This window comes from Struthio camelus, chromosome 6 (genome assembly GCF_040807025.1).
Source record: "Struthio camelus isolate bStrCam1 chromosome 6, bStrCam1.hap1, whole genome shotgun sequence".
Lineage (NCBI taxonomy): Eukaryota > Metazoa > Chordata > Aves > Struthioniformes > Struthionidae > Struthio > Struthio camelus.
This window is the reverse complement of record NC_090947.1, coordinates 28,050,483-28,066,859: the sequence shown is the minus strand read 5'-3', so window position 1 is coordinate 28,066,859 and position 16,377 is coordinate 28,050,483. Positions and strand designations below refer to the sequence as shown.

Below are 16,377 nucleotides of genomic sequence, written 5' to 3'. Positions count from 1 at the left end.
GCCGGCGCCGGAGCTCTGCGCCGCCCCCGCCCGGAAAGCGGCTCCTGCGGCCCGCGGGGGCGGGAGGGGGGCGGCTCCGCCCGCGCGTGACGTCAGGGGGCGGGCGCGGCGCGGGCTGAGCCCGGCCGGCCGCCGTCGGGCCGCGGCCGCCATGGAGTTGCCGGACCTGGGCGCGCACTGCTCCGAGCCGGCCTGCAAGCGCCTGGGTGAGCGGCGGCGGGCCGGGGCCGGGGCCGGGGCCGGGACAGGGGCGGGCCGGGGCCGGGACAGGGACAGGGACGGGCCGGGGCCGGGCCGCTCCGGGGCCGGGGGCCGGGCGGGCCCTGCGGCCGCTTGGGCTGGGCGCGGCGGGGAGAGGGGCGCTGAGCTGCCGGCGCCGGCCGTGTCTCCCCGTGGCCAGACTTCCTGCCGCTGAAGTGCGACGCCTGCGAACAGATCTTCTGCACCGACCACGTCGCTTACGCCCAGCACAGCTGCACTTCCGCCTACAAGAAGGTGAGTGCGCACAAGGGGGCTTGCTGCAGAGGGAGGCCGGAGCCTCTGGGTTTGGCTGCTGCAGCACAACCGAAGCAGGAGAACAGGAGCAGGGGAGAGATGGCTCGTGTCGCGGGTACGACTGTGCTGCACAGCCCTGCAGCTGGAGTGCCTCACGTGGGCTTTGGGGGACGCTTCTGGGAGGCACGGGGCATGCCCAAGAAGTCGCTGTGCCCTCGACCGAGCACACAGACCGAGGGGAGCCAGGCAGCGAGCAGAGGGCCCCCTCCCCAGGCTGAAGCAGACAGAGGCCCAGACTCCTTCCCAGTGCTTTAGCAGAAATGATTATTTATTGGAGCAGTTTGCTGGGCTTGGGGGTGACTTCTCCATCCCTTGGGGTTTGCACTGAGATGGGAGGTATCCCTGCAAGCTGCAGTCTGTATCTCAGTGCTCCAAACTTCTGGCCTGCCCTCTGCAAGTCAGTGGGGTGATTTGGGCATCTCCCTGCCCTGCCATCTGTCCTTCCTGGAGCGTGTGTTAGCGTAACCCCTGCTGGGCTAGAAACAGCAAGAAGGGCCAACAAGGTGAGAGGATCTCAAACCACAGATGAAACTGTAGAAATCATGGCAGGCAAATCCTGAAAGGGAGAGAGATGGTAGCAGAGTCTCTAGCTGCTGGGCATCAGCCTTGTGCCCACAGCCCCCTCTTCTCATCTCCGCAGGATGTGCAGGTCCCTGTGTGTCCTCTCTGCAACACCCCAGTCCCCGTAAGGCGGGGGGAGATGCCCGATGTCGTGGTGGGGGAGCACATTGATCGTGACTGCAAGTCTGACCCTGCACAGCGCAAGCGCAAGGTAGGAGCCTGGGACTCGCCACTCCGCAGAGCCTGTTTCCCTGAGCTATGCGCTGTGCTTTTCTGATACTGCTGGTCCCAGGTGGGACAAGGTGCTGAGCTCAGCGGAGTCCCTGCTGAATACCGGGGGTAGGATGAAAACAACACACAGCCTGACCCGGGGCCCGTGTAGCCTCTGCTTGCACAGGCTGAGGACAGAAAGGTTGGTGAGATGGAGGTATGCACGTCTGCAGAGCTTTGTGGTGCGAGTCTGGGGCTGAGATAGCAACGGGGCGGGACTGGGCTGCCGCATGGGGCACAAGGAAAGGCAGGATGACATTCAGAAGCTACAAACTGCCATTAGAAAAATACTATCAGCAATTAGTTGCCCCTTCTTGCCAGGGAGAGGAAAGACCAGTGGAAGCTTTCGCTGTCAGCCCAGCAGCAGCAGGAAAGCTCTGGTGGGTGGGGGGTAGGAGTCCTTGAGCGAGGCAGTGTCTCTCCTACTGCAAGTTCTGTGTCCCTGAGGAACTTTTTTCTGTAAAGGCTGAGGCACCAGGGAGTTATTAATAAATTTTCTGAAGAAAACTTGTCCTCAAGCACAAACTTCAGAGTCCTGCCGAAGCGGCGCTGGCAGAGGGGCTGCTTGGTGCCAAGGGCTTGTCAAGGTGGGAGAGGGAAGGGATGGCCCCCTGCAGGACGTGTCCCTTGTCACTGCCACCATGTCTGCCTTCAGATCTTCACCAACAAGTGTCTGAAGCCCGGCTGCAAGCAGAAGGAGATGATGAAGGTGATATGTGACCAGTGTCACAAGAACTACTGCCTCAAGCACCGGCACCCCCTGGACCATGACTGCAGTGGGGCAGGGCGTCCCCTCTCCAAAGCTGGGTGAGGGGCTGGCAGGGGCAGGGCTGGGCTTGTCAGAGAGGTGACAGGGAGGAAGCTGAATTCTTCCTGCCCCTAGCCGCTTGTCTGGGACTGCTGCATCGTCATACTCCCTGCCCTTGAGCGCCGTTGGGAGGACGGGGAGCGGGAGCTGGAGATGCCAGTGAGGTGTCTTATCCAGCTCCATCTCCCTGGGCATTCAGTGCCCAGGGGTGGCCTGTGATGGATAAAAGTTACAGGCATGCTGTCTGTCCTAGACACGCTGCAGTTGCAAGAGCTGAGGCATCCTCTTCCAAAGCAGTCACTGTGTCAAGCAGCGGAGCTTCCCGGCCAGCAGACAGCCCCTCTGCTCCAGCCTCTGCCAGGTATAGCGACATCCCCAACTCTTAATCCTGAGATAGGCATGACCAGGCTCAGCTTGACTCCCTCTGGGACACAGGAGTGACAGCTACCTGCTTCCTGTGCATGGACAGGGCTACATACTCATGTCAGTGCTCCCTGCCTTGACAATAACCCTACTTCTCTCCCGTTCACAGAGGAGGCAGAGCAGCCACATCCCAGACTCGCAGCGCCTCTCCTCCGGCTGTCCTGCTGCAGAACGGACTGGTGAGTGGCCTGGTGTGCACCCTCAGGGCACTTTTGGCTGGGTCCTGTACCCTGGGCAGCGACTGCAGCAACTGCTTTGTAACCCGTGCTCTAGAGTATGAGCACTAGAGGGGAACAAAGAGCTGAGCTGGGCTCTGAAATGCTCAGCAGTGACTGCAGTGCACCCTCGCTGGCCTTCCTGTGGGAACAAGGATCCCAGGTGCTCAGCAAGGTGTCATATCAGCAGAGCTTGGCCTGCTTGTGAAAGGCACCAGTCAGCCCTGCTCAGTGCTGTGAGCCTCCCCCAGAGGGACAAAGTGCCCTGGCCTTTTTCTCCAAATATTGCCTTTCTGTTCTGCAAGCTGAGTGCAGAGAAGGAGGATGGAAGCTGCTTTCCACTGGTATTCTCCAAAATGCTCTCTGCGCAGGCAGCCAGGGCTGCACTCTCTGGGGGTAAGAGAGAGATGGGAATCTGTTCTCTCCTGAGGTGTGCGGGGCTGTCTCCTGCCATCCCCAGGCAGGCTGGTGACAAAATGTTTTGTTTCAGAGCGAGGAAGAGGCGCTGCAGCGAGCTCTGGAGATGTCCCTGGCAGAGTCAGCACAGAGCTCTGTGCAGCCACCCAGGTAGGGCCCAGAGACACGTCATGTCCGAGCCTGCGTGTGAGAGGTGCCCAGGGCAAAGTCATGTGGCTTTGGGATGACGTTTCTCTCAGCACGTGGCTAGATGATGTCTCTGCCTGATCGATGGGGAAAAAGGGATGGATAGTCCAGAGCCAGCACAGAGCTCTGTTTCAGGAGCAAGCCCTCCAGCATGCTGGGAGGGGACAGTGACAGCACATAGTAGAGCAAGCTGTTGTCTGACTGCTTGTCAGCTAGTGGGCATGGCTGGAGCATGTCAGAGCTAGAACAGGGGTGCTCCCAGAGGAGGTGCAGAGCCCAAGTCCTTGGGCATGTTAGATGCTGCTAAAAGCACCATTTTACAGGCTGGAATTAGAGGCATACGGAGACCATGACTCTCCTGGGTGTAGGGTGTTGGCTGCCAGCCCCAGATGGATCCTTCATTCCCTCCCCAAAGCCCCTGCCCTATTTAGGGTGATTTGCTGTTGCTCCTTGCCCTTAGTTGTCCTAAGGCACTGGTCGGGGATGCCTGCCACCCCAAAGGGCTCTGACTGCTGGGGCTGGTGAGCCTGGGGGAAGTCTGAAGCACGCAATGCATTCCTGTCCCCAGCAGCACGCAAGAGGAGGAAGATCTGGCACTGGCCCAGGCACTGTCAGCGAGCGAAGCTGAGTACCAACAGCTACAGCGGCAGGTGAGGGACTCCTTGTGGCTCTGCACCGCAGTGGGGTTGATCCTAGTTTGGTTACATCATTGTGGGGTCTTCCTTGGGCTCTGCTTCCTTTGTGCTCTATCGGGGGGCACATTTCTCTCAAGAAAGGCAGCTTGGTCTGAGGCAGTGACAGTGTCACTGCTGAGCATGCAGCCCTGGGGACCTGAGCCCTGGATGTGCCTGCTCATTGCCCTGCCTGTGCCTCTTGTAGGACAGAGGAAGAAGCCTATCTTCCCTTGCTCACCGTGTGCTTCTTCCTGTTCCAGACGCATGGTTCAAAGCCATCAAACTGCAGCATGTCCTAGGCCTGCAAGGGCAGGGTGTGCCAGCAGATGTGGGAGCCTGCTTGTGACCTGAGGAACGGCTGTGGCCTCCCAGTTGAGTGCTGTGGAGTTCTGGCCTGGACACTGATAACAGGAGCCCTTTGCCAGGGACAGCTGATCTCCCTGGGGGCTGTAAGCAAGCTAGCAAACACACTCTGGCAACACAGCCCTGTAGAAAATCGATGCAGCAAATTGCTGACACTGCTGGAGAGGTGGAGGCTGTTGTGGAACAAGGCCCAGCACACACTGACCAAAGCAAGCAGCAGCCCATAGCGTGCACTTAGCCCACAGCTGCTGTTGCCGTGTCCCGGGGCTGCAGTGCTGGTGGGATTATGCACTGTGGATGGAGGTGAGGGCACAGCTAGCCTGCAGGGGAGGAGTTGCGTGGGGACATCTCTGTGTGCTTGGACATACAGCTGGGATGTGGCTGCCTGCTGCGCTAACAGGGGCCTGGATTTCATGCTCCAAGGAGGGTCCAGCCAACCTCTCAGCAGATGGCAGCAGTGGCTGGAAAGGTCTCTCGCTGTGGGCATGGCTCAGCTGAATCTGCCACTGTTTGGCAGTGCCCTTCCCTGCTCCCCGTGTCCTCGCTGCCTCCCCTGCTGTTTGCATGCATAAGACCACATTGGGCCTTACCCGACTTGGCTTGGGACACTTGTCTGCACAGGGCTAGGACCTCTCTGAGACCGAATGAAGGCATGTTTCCTTTCTGATTTAATTTAACAAGGATCGTGAACTGAAAAGTAACTGCAGTGGTGACTTGACTGTGCTAGCGTCACTCGTGTGGGAGGACTGCATTCCTGATGGTGGCTGCTCTTGGCTGCTCAATCTCTGCTAAACTGCCCCTGGGCCGCTACATGCTCTCCAAGCCTTGCTTCTGACCAGGGCCGATACCCGCTGGCCCCTTTGCATGCCATGGTGGTGCTGTTGGGGCAGGAACACCTCCCTCCTGTAGTCTCAACCGTGCTGCAAGCGATCTCCTCCTCGGAAACGGCAGTGCAGCACCCCAGTAGAGAACCTTGCAAATACAGCCCCAACCTTGGAGCTGCCTCCAGTGCTAGTGTTTGGGGACAGGAGCTGGCCCCCAGGTGGGAGGCTTTTGTCCTGCTGGCCTTTTTTTGGGGAGTCTCTGCAGCAAAGCAGGACGATGCTGCTTTCTCGCTAGCTCTTGCGTGCTTCCCTGCTGGAACCGCTCCTACTTCTGTGGCTGTGCTTGGTTGTGCGCAGTGGCAGGCTCTGCTTTCCCAGTCTGAGGGGTGTACCCCCAAGGGGTGGTTACCTGCTGGCAGTGTCTCCCTATGCCCGGCTGGGTGGGGGTACAGGCTGGGCTGAGGGAACGCTGGAACTTGTCAAAGTGCTGCTTGGGAGGAAATAAACATGTAGCACGGAGTTTAGAGTTGCTTTGAGAGAGCTGTAGCTCGGTACCCATCCTGGAGCCTTGGCTCTCTGCCCCTGCCTGGGGCTGGGGGGTCAGAGCTGCTAGCACTGGCCAGGCGGATGAGGGCACAAGGCAGTGCTGGGTTGGGGGGCAGGTTCGGGGACACACTGGGGTGAGCTGGGCACCAGCCGCGCTGCCTCCTGCTTCCTCTGCTACAGAGCACAGCCCCTGGCCATGCCCCTACCCTTTTCAGGGGCAGGAGAGCTCAGGACAGAGGGCTCTGGGTGGGGGGGACGGGGACTGGGTATCCCCTTGTTGCTGTGTGCCTGTCCCTGGGGGTGCAGCCTGTGACATCCGCGTCTCCCTCCTGGTGGTGGCAGCTGGCAAGCTGCAGTGGTGGCAGTGACTGCACAGGTGCATTGGGGGGGGCCACAGCCTCCCCCCCTTCCCTGGATGCCCCCTCCAGCCTCTCTCCCTGCAAAGCCGTGTGGTGTCAGTGCCCTCTCCAGCCCCTTCCTGAGGCCAGACCTGGGCCCTGCGAGCTGCACCGCAACGCAGCGGCCTCGTGAGCGGGGCTGGGTCCCTGTCCGAGCCCCGTTCCCTATCCGTGTGGCCCCAGGCGGGCAGCTCGGGGTCGGCCTCCTCCCCAAACCCACTCCTTCAAGTGCTGCACTCCCCTTGCTCTCCCTGGAGCCACGGGGCTCGGCCAGCACAGGGATGGGGGCAGGCGCTGCCTGCTCTGCCCCTCACCAGGCAGTGGCCAAGGAGCACTACCCCGTGGCAGAGCTGCTGGCCCCCCGGATGGCTGCCATGCCCCCAGTCTTCCTCTCCCTGGCTCAGAGCTGCCCAGGGCTGCTAGCCAAGAAGCTGCTGGCCCCCAGCTGCCACGGCAATGCCGTGCCGGTGAGCAGGGCCAGGGGTGGCACCTCCCGCAGGTGAGCAGAGCCGGGAGAGGGGGATCGGGCTGTCCTCTGCCCCGACGCCGGCGCTCTGCCTGGCTGCCAGGCCCCTGGGAGGCCGTCGCGCCACCCGGCGCCACGCTGACTATGCAGCAGCTGCTCAGCGGGTTGCCAGCCCTTGGCCGGGGGGGGGGGGGGGGGGGGGGGCGCAGCTGTGACGCCAGTGCAGGGCTGCTAAAAACTGCTCACCATGCTCTGGCCGCCACTGCTGACGAGGCCGCCTGAGCCAGGCTGGCCTTCCCTTCATCCCCCCGCCCCGTCCCCCTCCCGGAGGGCGCTCATCGGGGCATGGGGTGGCTCTGGGCTCGGAAAGTCCAGGCTCTGGGGCCGCGTGTGGCTTGTCCTGAGGGTGCGGGCGGTAGCAGGCTGGTCCTGCGCCGAGCTTGGGATCCCGCAGCCTCCCCCCAGGGGTCCTGCAGGCGCGCGCCCTGCCCGCAGCACACAGGAGCAGAGCTGGGAAGGACCTGGTTTAAGAAACTACACACAGCAAAACAAACAGGCACAAACGTGGCGGAGTGTCCGACCCAGTCCCGCAGCTCCCAGGCAGCGGCAGGCGAAGGGCTCCCCGGCGCCGCGGCTCTCTGGCGGCCGGGGCCCTGGTTCAGCGGCGGCAGAGCGCGCGGCCCTGCTCACTGCCCCTTCTTGCCACCCGGGGGCTTCTCCGTGCGCCGCTCCTTGCTGTCGCCGTCGTCGCCGGCCTGCTGCTGCTGCAGCCACATGCTGGCGTACACGCCGCCCTTCTGCAGCAGCTCCTCGTGCCTGGCGGGAGAGCGGGTCGGTGTGCGGGCCCGGAGCAGGGGCAGGCAGCACCAAGCCCTCCCCGGCCCCCCCCCCCCGCCGCGCTCACCTGCCTCGCTCCGCGATGCGCCCCTCCTTGAGCACCAGGATCTGGTCTGCGCCCACCACGGTGGAGAGCCTGCGGCGGAAGGCAGGGCAGGGCGTTAGGGGGCACAGCTCACCCCACAGGGACCCCCCTGTGCCGGGGTGGATGGGGGGACTGCCCTCCTGCGAACCGCTCCGGCCACCCCCCTGCACCCAGCTTTGGCCAGCAGCTGCGCGTGCCGCGTCCCCAGCGTCTGGGGTGGGGAGCTCCCGGGGCGGGGGTACGGCGGGAACCAGCCCTCCCCAGGGCCGGGGACAGCCGGGGCACCTTCTGCTCCGTGCCCCTCTTCTCACTGCCGCTCCTAACACGCTCCCGGCCACCCTGGGCCAGCCTGGCTGCCTATGTCCCTCTCTACACTGCGCCCTCCTCTGACACCTATGCCTCGCTGCCAGCCCCGGCTCTCGCGGTTTGGCGAGGGCAGAGTGGGGGAGCCCAGGTTTTTTCTCTTGCTCAGCACCGCCTGGATGCAGCCCCCTCCCCGTGTGCCTACCTGTGTGCAACGACGATGGTGGTGCGGTGGGCGCAGACCTTGGCCAGGGAAGCCTGGATGTTCCTCTCAGTCTCCGTGTCGAGCGCGGACGTGGCCTGTGGGGGAGGCAGAGCGCGGGGACGGGATAAGGCGCAGTATGGACGGAGGGACGGGGCACGCAGGTGCCAGGCAGCAGCTGGGGCAGGGGCTGCTGCAGAGCGGGGCAAGGCTGGGGTGGGGGGGGGGGGTCGTTGCCTTTACCTCGTCCAGCAGGATGATGCGGGGCCCCTTCAGGATGGTGCGTGCGATGGCGACACGCTGCTTCTCTCCCCCGCTCAGCTTCAGCCCACGCTCCCCGACCTGGGTGTTGTACCCTGCGGGCACAAGGGCAGGAACATGCTGCACCGGCGCCCTCCGCGACGGGGATGGGCTGGGGGGCTCTGCCGCCCTAGGCAGGCAGCAGGCAGCGGGAGAGCAAGGCACAGGGTCAGGCAGGCGTCCCGTGCAGGGTGTCACCCAAGAACGGCTGCTGCCACCAGTTCCCACCCCGTGAAGGCAGCTGCAAGGCCACTGGGGACCCCCTGGGACAGCAGGGGAGGACACGGAGGGCCCCCCGCGGGTCTCACCGTCAGGGAAGGAGAGGATGCGGTCGTGGATGTCAGCAGCCTGGGCTGCCTCTTGCACCTCCTGGTCGGTGGCCGTGACCCGTCCGTAGCGGATGTTGTTGGAGATGGTGTCGTTGAAGAGCACCGTGTCCTGGGGCACCACCCCGATGTGGGCACGCAGCGACGCCTGCTTCACCTGGAGGAGGGGAAGGGGTGAGGGCTGAGCGCGACCCCCAAAGTCCAACTGCCCCAGCCCACCCTGCCGCCCTACCTCTGCCTGAATCAGAGGAGCCATGTCGCACCGCAGCACCTTGCCAGCACAGCCACAGCAGCTAACCATTACCCATGGGGGCTTCGGAGACCCGCTCCCAGCCCCCTTTCCATGGCATACGTGTCCAATTACAGACAGATATGGGGACTTACTGGCCTCCAGCACAGATGTCAGCCATCAAAGGGGCTGCGGGGGCTGCCTGCCTCACCTCTGCCCCGAGGGGACAGTGGTCTCCACGCAGGGCTGCCCCAGAGCCGCCGCCCCCTCTCTGGTCCCAGGAGGCCTCCCATCTCTCACCTGGGAGATGTCCTGCCCATCGATGCGGATGCAGCCACCCCGCACATCATAGAAGCGGAAGAGCAGGCGGATGATGGTGCTCTTCCCCGAGCCCGAAGGTCCCACCTGCACCAAAGGAGAAAGGACTTGGGGACACCAGAGACCCTGCCAGTGCCAAGCACTAGGGGCCATGCAAGGAAGGACTGGCCCAGCGTAAAGCCAGTCCTTCACAGCCCCCCTATGGATCGGGCCTGCTTCCCAGCCCCGCTTTCCTCCAGCACTGAAGCTAGTGCCCCAGCACTGCTCTCACCAGGGCCAAGGTCTGCCCAGGCATCACGGAGAAGGAGACGTCCTGCAGGATTTCCTTCCTGGGAAAGCAAGACGGAGAGGAGTTCAGGGCCACCTGCCCTGTCCCGCGTCCCCATGCCAGGCCCCATAGCTCAGTTCATCCCGTCCTGCCCACCCCATGCCGCTGCCCCGTACCCATCCACATAGCTGAAGTGCACGTTCTCAAACTCGATCCGCCCGGTCTCCAAGCGCAGGTCTCCAGCGTTCACCACATCCTTCACCTGCCGGATGCAGAGGTGTGGCCTCAGAGCCAGCCTGTCCCCAGGGGCAGGACCACAGGACCGTGCCAGGAAAGGGGGGGGGGGGTCTGCAAAGGCGCAGTCCCTGGGGTCTGGGGGAACAGCAGTGTCCTCGGGACACATCCGCAGTGATGCTGCTTCCCAGGGGACGTGTGGGGAGGGGGACACGGGGCCTAAGTGTGACACATGCCAAGGACTGCACAGAGATGACCTGGGGGATGACCGATCATGGGGGTGCCAGCATCACACCCACCTCCTGCTCCTCATGGAAGAGCTCAAACATATTCTCCATGTCGATGAAGGAGTTCTGGATCATCCTGGAACGGGGTGAAGACGAGAGTGAAGGGCTTGGGGGACCACCCGCTCATGGGGATGGGGGCAGCACTGGCCACGGGGGACCCCAGGCATTCGCGAAGCCCCGCAACTCCCAGCATTACCTGTAGTAAGTCCCAAACCAGTTGAGCGGTGTGTAGAGCTGGATGATGTAGGTGCCAAAGAGAACATAGTCTCCCACCTGGTAGGGCCAGGAAAGAGGGGCCCATCACTGCCAGCACTGGGGCCCCATCGCAGGCAGGGGACTGCCCAGGCCGGCACCAGCCTTACCTGCAGCTTGTTTTCAGTGACGAAGTAGGCACAGAGCAGGGACCCCGCCAGCAGCCCCAGGCCAATGACTAGGTTCTGGGTTTGGTTGAGGAGGCCCAGCGAGGCACTGACTTTCCACTCCGAGATCTGGAAAAGGCAAGGTCCTCTGTAACCCTGCTGCCTTCCAACTAGACCTGCGGCGAGCCCCATCCTCCCCAGAGATGCCCGAAAGGCTCAGCTCCTTGCCCTCAAAGCCCCCTGAGGCCAGGTACCCAGCCCCCCGTACCTGGTACTTGATGATGGCGTCGTTGAAGCGGTTCACCTCGTAGCTCTCGGCGTTGTAGTACTTCACCTGCAACGCGCAGCGGCAGGGTGAGCGCCCGGCCCCGCTCCCCCAGCGCCGGGCAGCACTCAGCGCCTGCCCCGCGCCCCTCTGCTGTTACCGTCTCAAAGTTGAGCAGCGAGTCCACAGCCCGGGACTTGGCCTCGTTGTCCCGCGTGTTCATGTCCCGCCGGTACTTGGTCCTCCACTCCGTGATGAAGATGGTCAGAGCTGCAGGCAGGATGGGGCCATGTCAGCCTGCGCCTGCTGCCCCCAGCCCAGCACCGGCACCCTGGTCCCACACCCCCCGGCTGGCACTCACTCAGGTACAGGCTCATACACACGAAGATGATGAGGCCAAACCAGGCGCTGAAGGCCGAGGTGAAGTAAATGATGCCGATCACAATGTCTGCAATGGTGGGGACGATGCTGAAGACGATGTAGCTGGCGGGGGGAAAAGGGGGACATTGCATCAATCCAGCCACACAGGGCAACCCTTTAGCCCTGGCTGCCCCCCGCCGCGGGCGCGCTCTGACCTGAGCAGGCTGTTGATGCTGCTGGTGCCCCGGTCCACGCTGCGCAGGACCTCACCGGTGCGGCGCCCCAGGTGCCAGCGCAGGGACAGGCCGTGCAGGTGGGCGAAGAGCTGCACCTGCACCTGCCGGTTGGTGAACTGCTGCACCCAGACCCACAGGAAGGTGCGCAGGTTGCTGACGAAGCCGGTGGCACCTGTGGGGTGGCAGGGCACAGTCAGCAGGGACAAATGCCACCTTCCTCCCCTTCCCCCATCACTTGCAAGTGTGGGCAGCTCATAAATCCGAGCTGGGCTAGAGAGATTTGGGACAGGATCCCCGCACTGCCCCCAGTTGCTGCTCCCGAGACAGAGCAAGCAGTGACCTGGGACCACGGGCATCACCACCTCCCCCGGGGAGTCCCCAGTGCCCAGTCCTTCCCAGTGGTCCTTACCGGCACCTCCACCCTGCAGGAACTTCAGGCCCACGTAGATACAGACGGTCCAGGCCAGGGTGTGCCAGGGAGCCCCCTCCGTCAGCTCATTCACTGGGAAGAGGGGGCACGGGTCAGGGCAGAGGGGCAGGGAGCATCGCTGGGCACCCCGAGCAGAGCCTGCATGGGGATCGGCCCCAGCACCAGCCCCTGCCACCAGCACTGCCCCAGCACCCGTGTCCTGCCACATCCCTGCACCCTCCCAGGTCACTCACGACACCCGCCCGGCACATGGTGAGACTGCGGCTGCTGGTCCTGAAATGCAGCATCTTCTGGAGTGTGCTGGGAGACTGTGTCGACTGAAGAGCAGGGGAGTCAGGGGTCCAAAGCGGGCCCACCTTGGGGAGGTGGCAGCACACACATCCCTAGGCAAAGCATCTACCTCCAAGCCCCTTGCTGCAGGCAGTGGTGCCCAGTGCCAGGCAGGACATGGCACAGAGCAAGGATGAGGGTCCCCTGCAAGGAGCCAGCACCCAGTCTTGGCTCTGCCTGGCCCCGCTCACTGCCGGGACAGCCAGCCCCGCGCGCCTCACCGATGTTCTTGTAGTAGATGGGCACGAAGACGTTGATGGCCCGCTCCAGCCCCATCAGCGCCATGCAGAACAGCACCAGCCCCTGCAGCAGGCGGTTGCCCCTCGGCCACATGTACTGCACCAGCAGCCGCAGCTTCCTCCGGAAATCCTTCCAGGTGGACGTGGTCCTGCTGGCATCTGACAGAAGAGGCTGGGCGAGAGGAGAGCAGAGGGGTCACTGCCCCAGTACCCCAGCCCAGGGAGGGAGCTGAGCAGCCCTAAACCACTCTGTCCCCCGTCTCCTGGAGCCCCCGATCCCAGGGCAGATGCGTCTCGGTCCTGCCTCCAGCCCCCAGGCACAGCCTCCTCCCAAGACACATCCCCCCCACGCTGCCCCAGCTGCAGAGCGGTGCCCCGCGACTCGCCTGGCTGTTCTCCACGTCCCGCTCCTCCTCGTTCACCAGCAGCATGTAGGGCTTGTGGGGCAGCCCCGGGGCTTTCATGCCCAGGACGAAGAGCATGAAGGTGCAGACATAACGCAGCAGCCAGAGGCTGAATTGCACCTGGAGGGAGAGATGGGGGTCAGCGCCGCAACCTCGCCTCAGTGCAGCCCAGCCACAGCTGGAGGCAGCATGGGCAAGGGCTCAGGGAGAGGCAAGGACCACGGGTGGAGAGCAGCGAGGGCAGCGCGAGGCACAGGGCTGGCTGTGCCCCGCATCGGCCACCAAAAAGGTGAGCAAAACCACGCCGGGGTGCCAGCGCAGCCAGGAGAGAGGGGACCCCCGCTCAGCTCAGTGGGACCACCCGGCTGACCACAGCCACCCCAGGCAGGTGGACACCTCTCCACCACTGCCCACGGGGCCGGGCCCGACGGAAGGGGGCTCTGAGCAGGACGGGCACAAGAAGAGCATGTGCGTTAGCCGGGGCCCAGATGTGCAATAGGACACGCGGGTGCAACCAGGGAGTGCATTCACCCTGGGTGCGAAGCGGGAGGGGTGGCACCGAGGTCCTGGTGGTCCAGAGGCCATGCTGGCACAGGGACAGCACCTCGCTTCCCTCTCCCAGCAGAGTGGAGGCAGCCGTATCTGGCACGGCACGGCATGCCCACCTGCCCCACCACCAAGCACTGTGGCTAAGTAAGACCCCCCCGGAGAGCCACGCAACCTCAGGGCCCCAGCACCCGTCTACACATCCTGTCCTGCTCCTATCATCCGTGCAGCTCCTGGTCCGGCTGCCCCCCAGCCCACCTTCTGGTTGGTGTCCTCCAGCGCCCACCACCACAGCGGGCTCCTCCAGCACACCAAGGTCAGGTTCTCAGCGGCGAAGGCCAGAGCCCAGAAGAGGAGGAGGACAGTGCCATGGCCTCGTGTCCGGTCCTGCGCCAGCACCCGTGTGTGCTCCAGCTGCAGCAGGGCGATGGCGCAGCCCCAGCTGAGGGCCCAGAGGCAGGCGTGCAGCACCATGTAGCCGTAGAGCCGTCCCGGCCCCCCCACCTGCCACAGCAGCCCGCCGAGGGGCTGCAGGGCCAGCAGCAGGGACAGCAGGACCTGGCCACGGTAGAGGCGCGAGCGGGGGATGTACTTGGGCTCCATGGCGCGGCCGAAGCGGACGTAGCAGGCGTACTGCAGGGCGCCCAGCAGCAGGCAGACGCTCAGCAGCACGGCCGGCACCAGCGTGAAGAAGAAGCAGGGCTGGAAGCCCTGCTGCACCCAGGCCTGCGCGAAGGAGCTGTTGCCCTCGCAGTAGCTCCCCAGCACCACCATCCTGGCCAGTCACGAGCTGTGGAGAGAAGAGGGGCCGTCGGGCACGGCTGCAAGGATGGCACAGCCAAGCAGAGAGGGGCACTCAAGGGGATGGGGGCAGACAGCTCGGACACGGACATGGGGGGGGCCACCCCTGCACGCAAACAGGGCCAGCTTTGCACACCAGCGGCCCAAGCGTGTACCTGGATGGACGTATGACACATGCACGCTGTCGAGGGCTGAGCAGTGACCATGCTAGGCGAGGCACCGCCGGTGCTGCGGTTGCCCCAATGCAAGGTGGTGGTGGTGGCAGAGGAAAGATGTGGCAATGGTGCTGGGTGCCGTGCCAGGATCAGCTCCGTGTGGTGCCTGGCTGTGCCCTATCTTGGGGCTGCACTGGGGTCCACCGGGGCCCTCGAGGATGCACATGGACATGGGGGGGGGGGGGCAGTGAGCGCACAGCGCTGCCAGTGACAGCCACAGGGATACAGACACACCGGTGTCCTTGCAGAAATCTTAGGCAGGGGGTTGATCCTGGGGGCAACGCGTAGGCATTACACAAGCAATGCAGCGTCAGGGCACAGGGAAATGCAGGGGCAATGCAGAGGGAAATTAATGCAGGGGCAATGCAGAAGGAAATTAATGCAGGGCAACGCACGGGGCAATGCGGGGGCAACGCACGGGGGCAACGCACGGGGGCAACGCACGGGGCAGTGCCCGGGCCGTGCCGCGGCGCCGCTCGGGCCGGGACACGCACGCCCCGGATGCAGCGGCCTGTGCCCGGCGCGGGTGCCCGGGGAGCCGCCGCGGGCCCGGCCCGGCCCGGCCCGGCCCTGCCCGCCGGTGCTCACCTGCCGCCGGGCCCGCTCGGTCCGGCCGCGCCGCGCCGCCGCCGGGCCCCGCGCCCCGCGCCGCCGCCGGGTCCTAGCGCCGCCCGCTCCGGGCCCTGCGCGCCGCCCCGCCCCGCCCCGCCGCGGCCGCTCCGGAGCCAGGCGCCGCCCAGAGGCCGAGGAGAGGGGCCGGCGCGGCAGGCTGCCCCCGCCGCCGCTTATCGCCGCGGCCAGGCGGCTCCCCCCGGGCCTGCGGCGCAGAGATAGACCGGGCGGCGGAGGGGTGCTCCCCGCCGCCCGGGGGATAGAGCCGCCGCCTGCCCCCGTGGCCTCCTCGGCCCCACGAGCAGGGAACAGGCACCGAGCGCAGCCACACGCGTCGTGTGCCTCGCTTTCCCCCAGGCGCCCGTCCGGGAGAGAGGGGCGGAGGAGCAGGACAGGGCGATGCAGGCGCTGCCGCAGCCAGGCCGGCAGGCAGCGGGGCCACCTGGTGAAAGCAAGGGCGAGGGCAAGGGCGAGGGCAGCCTCCGCAAAGCACGATCGACTCCAAGCAGCGCGCTCCGTCACAGCGAGGATGAGAGTGAGCCCAGGAAGAGAAGGGACGCGCTTCCTGGCTGCCTGCCCTGGGGGGCAGCCCAGGCCAAGGGCACCACTCAGGCCGCCTTGCCAAGCTGCGGCCTGCCGCTGCCCGACGCTCTGTGCCCTGGGAAGGCTCCTGGGGACAAGCAGGGAGCCGAGGCCCCAGGGGCTGCTTGGACACGTAGGCTACAGCAAAGCCAAGCGTTAGGTCTGAAACCCAGGCCCCACACCCCCCTGCAAGATGAGCACATCCGCCCCATCTCTCAGCCCCCCTCAAATCTACAGCTAGATGTTACCCTCTGACAGGCCACGAGCAGTACAGGGCTTCACCCAAGGGTGCAGGATCCCAGTTGTCCCATCCAAGGCCCCCCTTTGCCCCTTGCATGTGAGTGACAAAGCAGCCTGTTGTGCTGCTGCTTTAGCAAAGCGGAATTGTTTTCCTTTGAAGCCGTCCTGCCGCCTCAGCACGGTGGCAGGGCACCGGGGCTGCTCTCCCCTGTGCCGAGGCGCAGAGCCCTTTGCGGCAGCAGGAGTACCAGCAATATGGGCCACGAGACAAACCTGGCAGCCCCCCAGGTGCAGTGGGCTCACTCAGGCCATTCTCTGCTCTGGAAAGAGCTTGTTACCCCACAGCGAAGCCCAGAATTTGTAGGAAGACCCCTTGTCTGAGAGGGGAAAGATGCTGCTGGGGTTCCCTGCATGCTCCTGTTGACAGGAGCCCGCCTACTTTACAACAGGGGCTGTTCACCAGGCACGGTCCAACCAGGAAGATAACGTAGGATGTATCACTCCCAGGAGCTGCTCCCCACCCAGCCCCTGCTGATGCTCCCTTCCCCAGACATGGCTGTGGGGGCTAGGCACCGTATCCCTGCCGCCTGCTCTCCATGTCCCCTGGCTTCCTGGGACACAAGCAGTGGATCAGGCTGTCCCTGGCACTCAGAAGTAAGGGAG

At 64.5% G+C, this 16,377-nt stretch overlaps 2 protein-coding genes across 7 annotated transcripts; one reads left to right on the top strand and one right to left on the bottom strand.

Moving 5' to 3' along the window:
• The first annotated feature begins 72 nt into the window (after positions 1–72).
• ZFAND2B (zinc finger AN1-type containing 2B) lies at positions 73–5,820 on the top strand. Of its 6 annotated transcripts, none has more exons than XM_068948869.1 (9): positions 73–206; positions 401–495; positions 1,196–1,327; positions 2,042–2,193; positions 2,448–2,555; positions 2,727–2,796; positions 3,323–3,399; positions 4,004–4,085; positions 4,370–5,820. In XM_068948869.1, exons 1-9 carry the CDS (start codon positions 152–154, stop codon positions 4,406–4,408), a joined length of 810 nt encoding a protein of 269 aa, XP_068804970.1. In that variant the 5' UTR covers positions 73–151; the 3' UTR covers positions 4,409–5,820. The 6 variants fall into 6 exon arrangements, with proteins under 6 accessions (XP_068804970.1, XP_068804971.1, XP_068804968.1 ...); XM_068948870.1 differs by having other exon boundaries at positions 74–206; positions 4,007–4,085; XM_068948867.1 differs by having other exon boundaries at positions 74–206; positions 5,154–5,820.
• A 1,399-nt stretch (positions 5,821–7,219) lies between these two features.
• Positions 7,220–14,936, bottom strand: ABCB6 (ATP binding cassette subfamily B member 6 (LAN blood group)). The gene is made up of 20 exons (XM_068948864.1): positions 14,869–14,936; positions 13,523–14,054; positions 12,701–12,838; positions 12,297–12,486; positions 11,725–11,817; positions 11,295–11,487; positions 11,081–11,202; positions 10,880–10,989; positions 10,723–10,788; positions 10,458–10,583; positions 10,292–10,368; positions 10,108–10,171; positions 9,751–9,836; positions 9,578–9,635; positions 9,289–9,393; positions 8,742–8,916; positions 8,377–8,489; positions 8,137–8,231; positions 7,611–7,679; positions 7,220–7,522 (listed from the first exon to the last, which is right to left on the bottom strand). Exons 2-20 carry the CDS (start codon positions 14,036–14,038, stop codon positions 7,393–7,395), a joined length of 2,526 nt encoding a protein of 841 aa, XP_068804965.1. The 5' UTR covers positions 14,039–14,054; positions 14,869–14,936; the 3' UTR covers positions 7,220–7,392.
• Between the last annotated feature and the right edge of the window lie 1,441 nt (positions 14,937–16,377).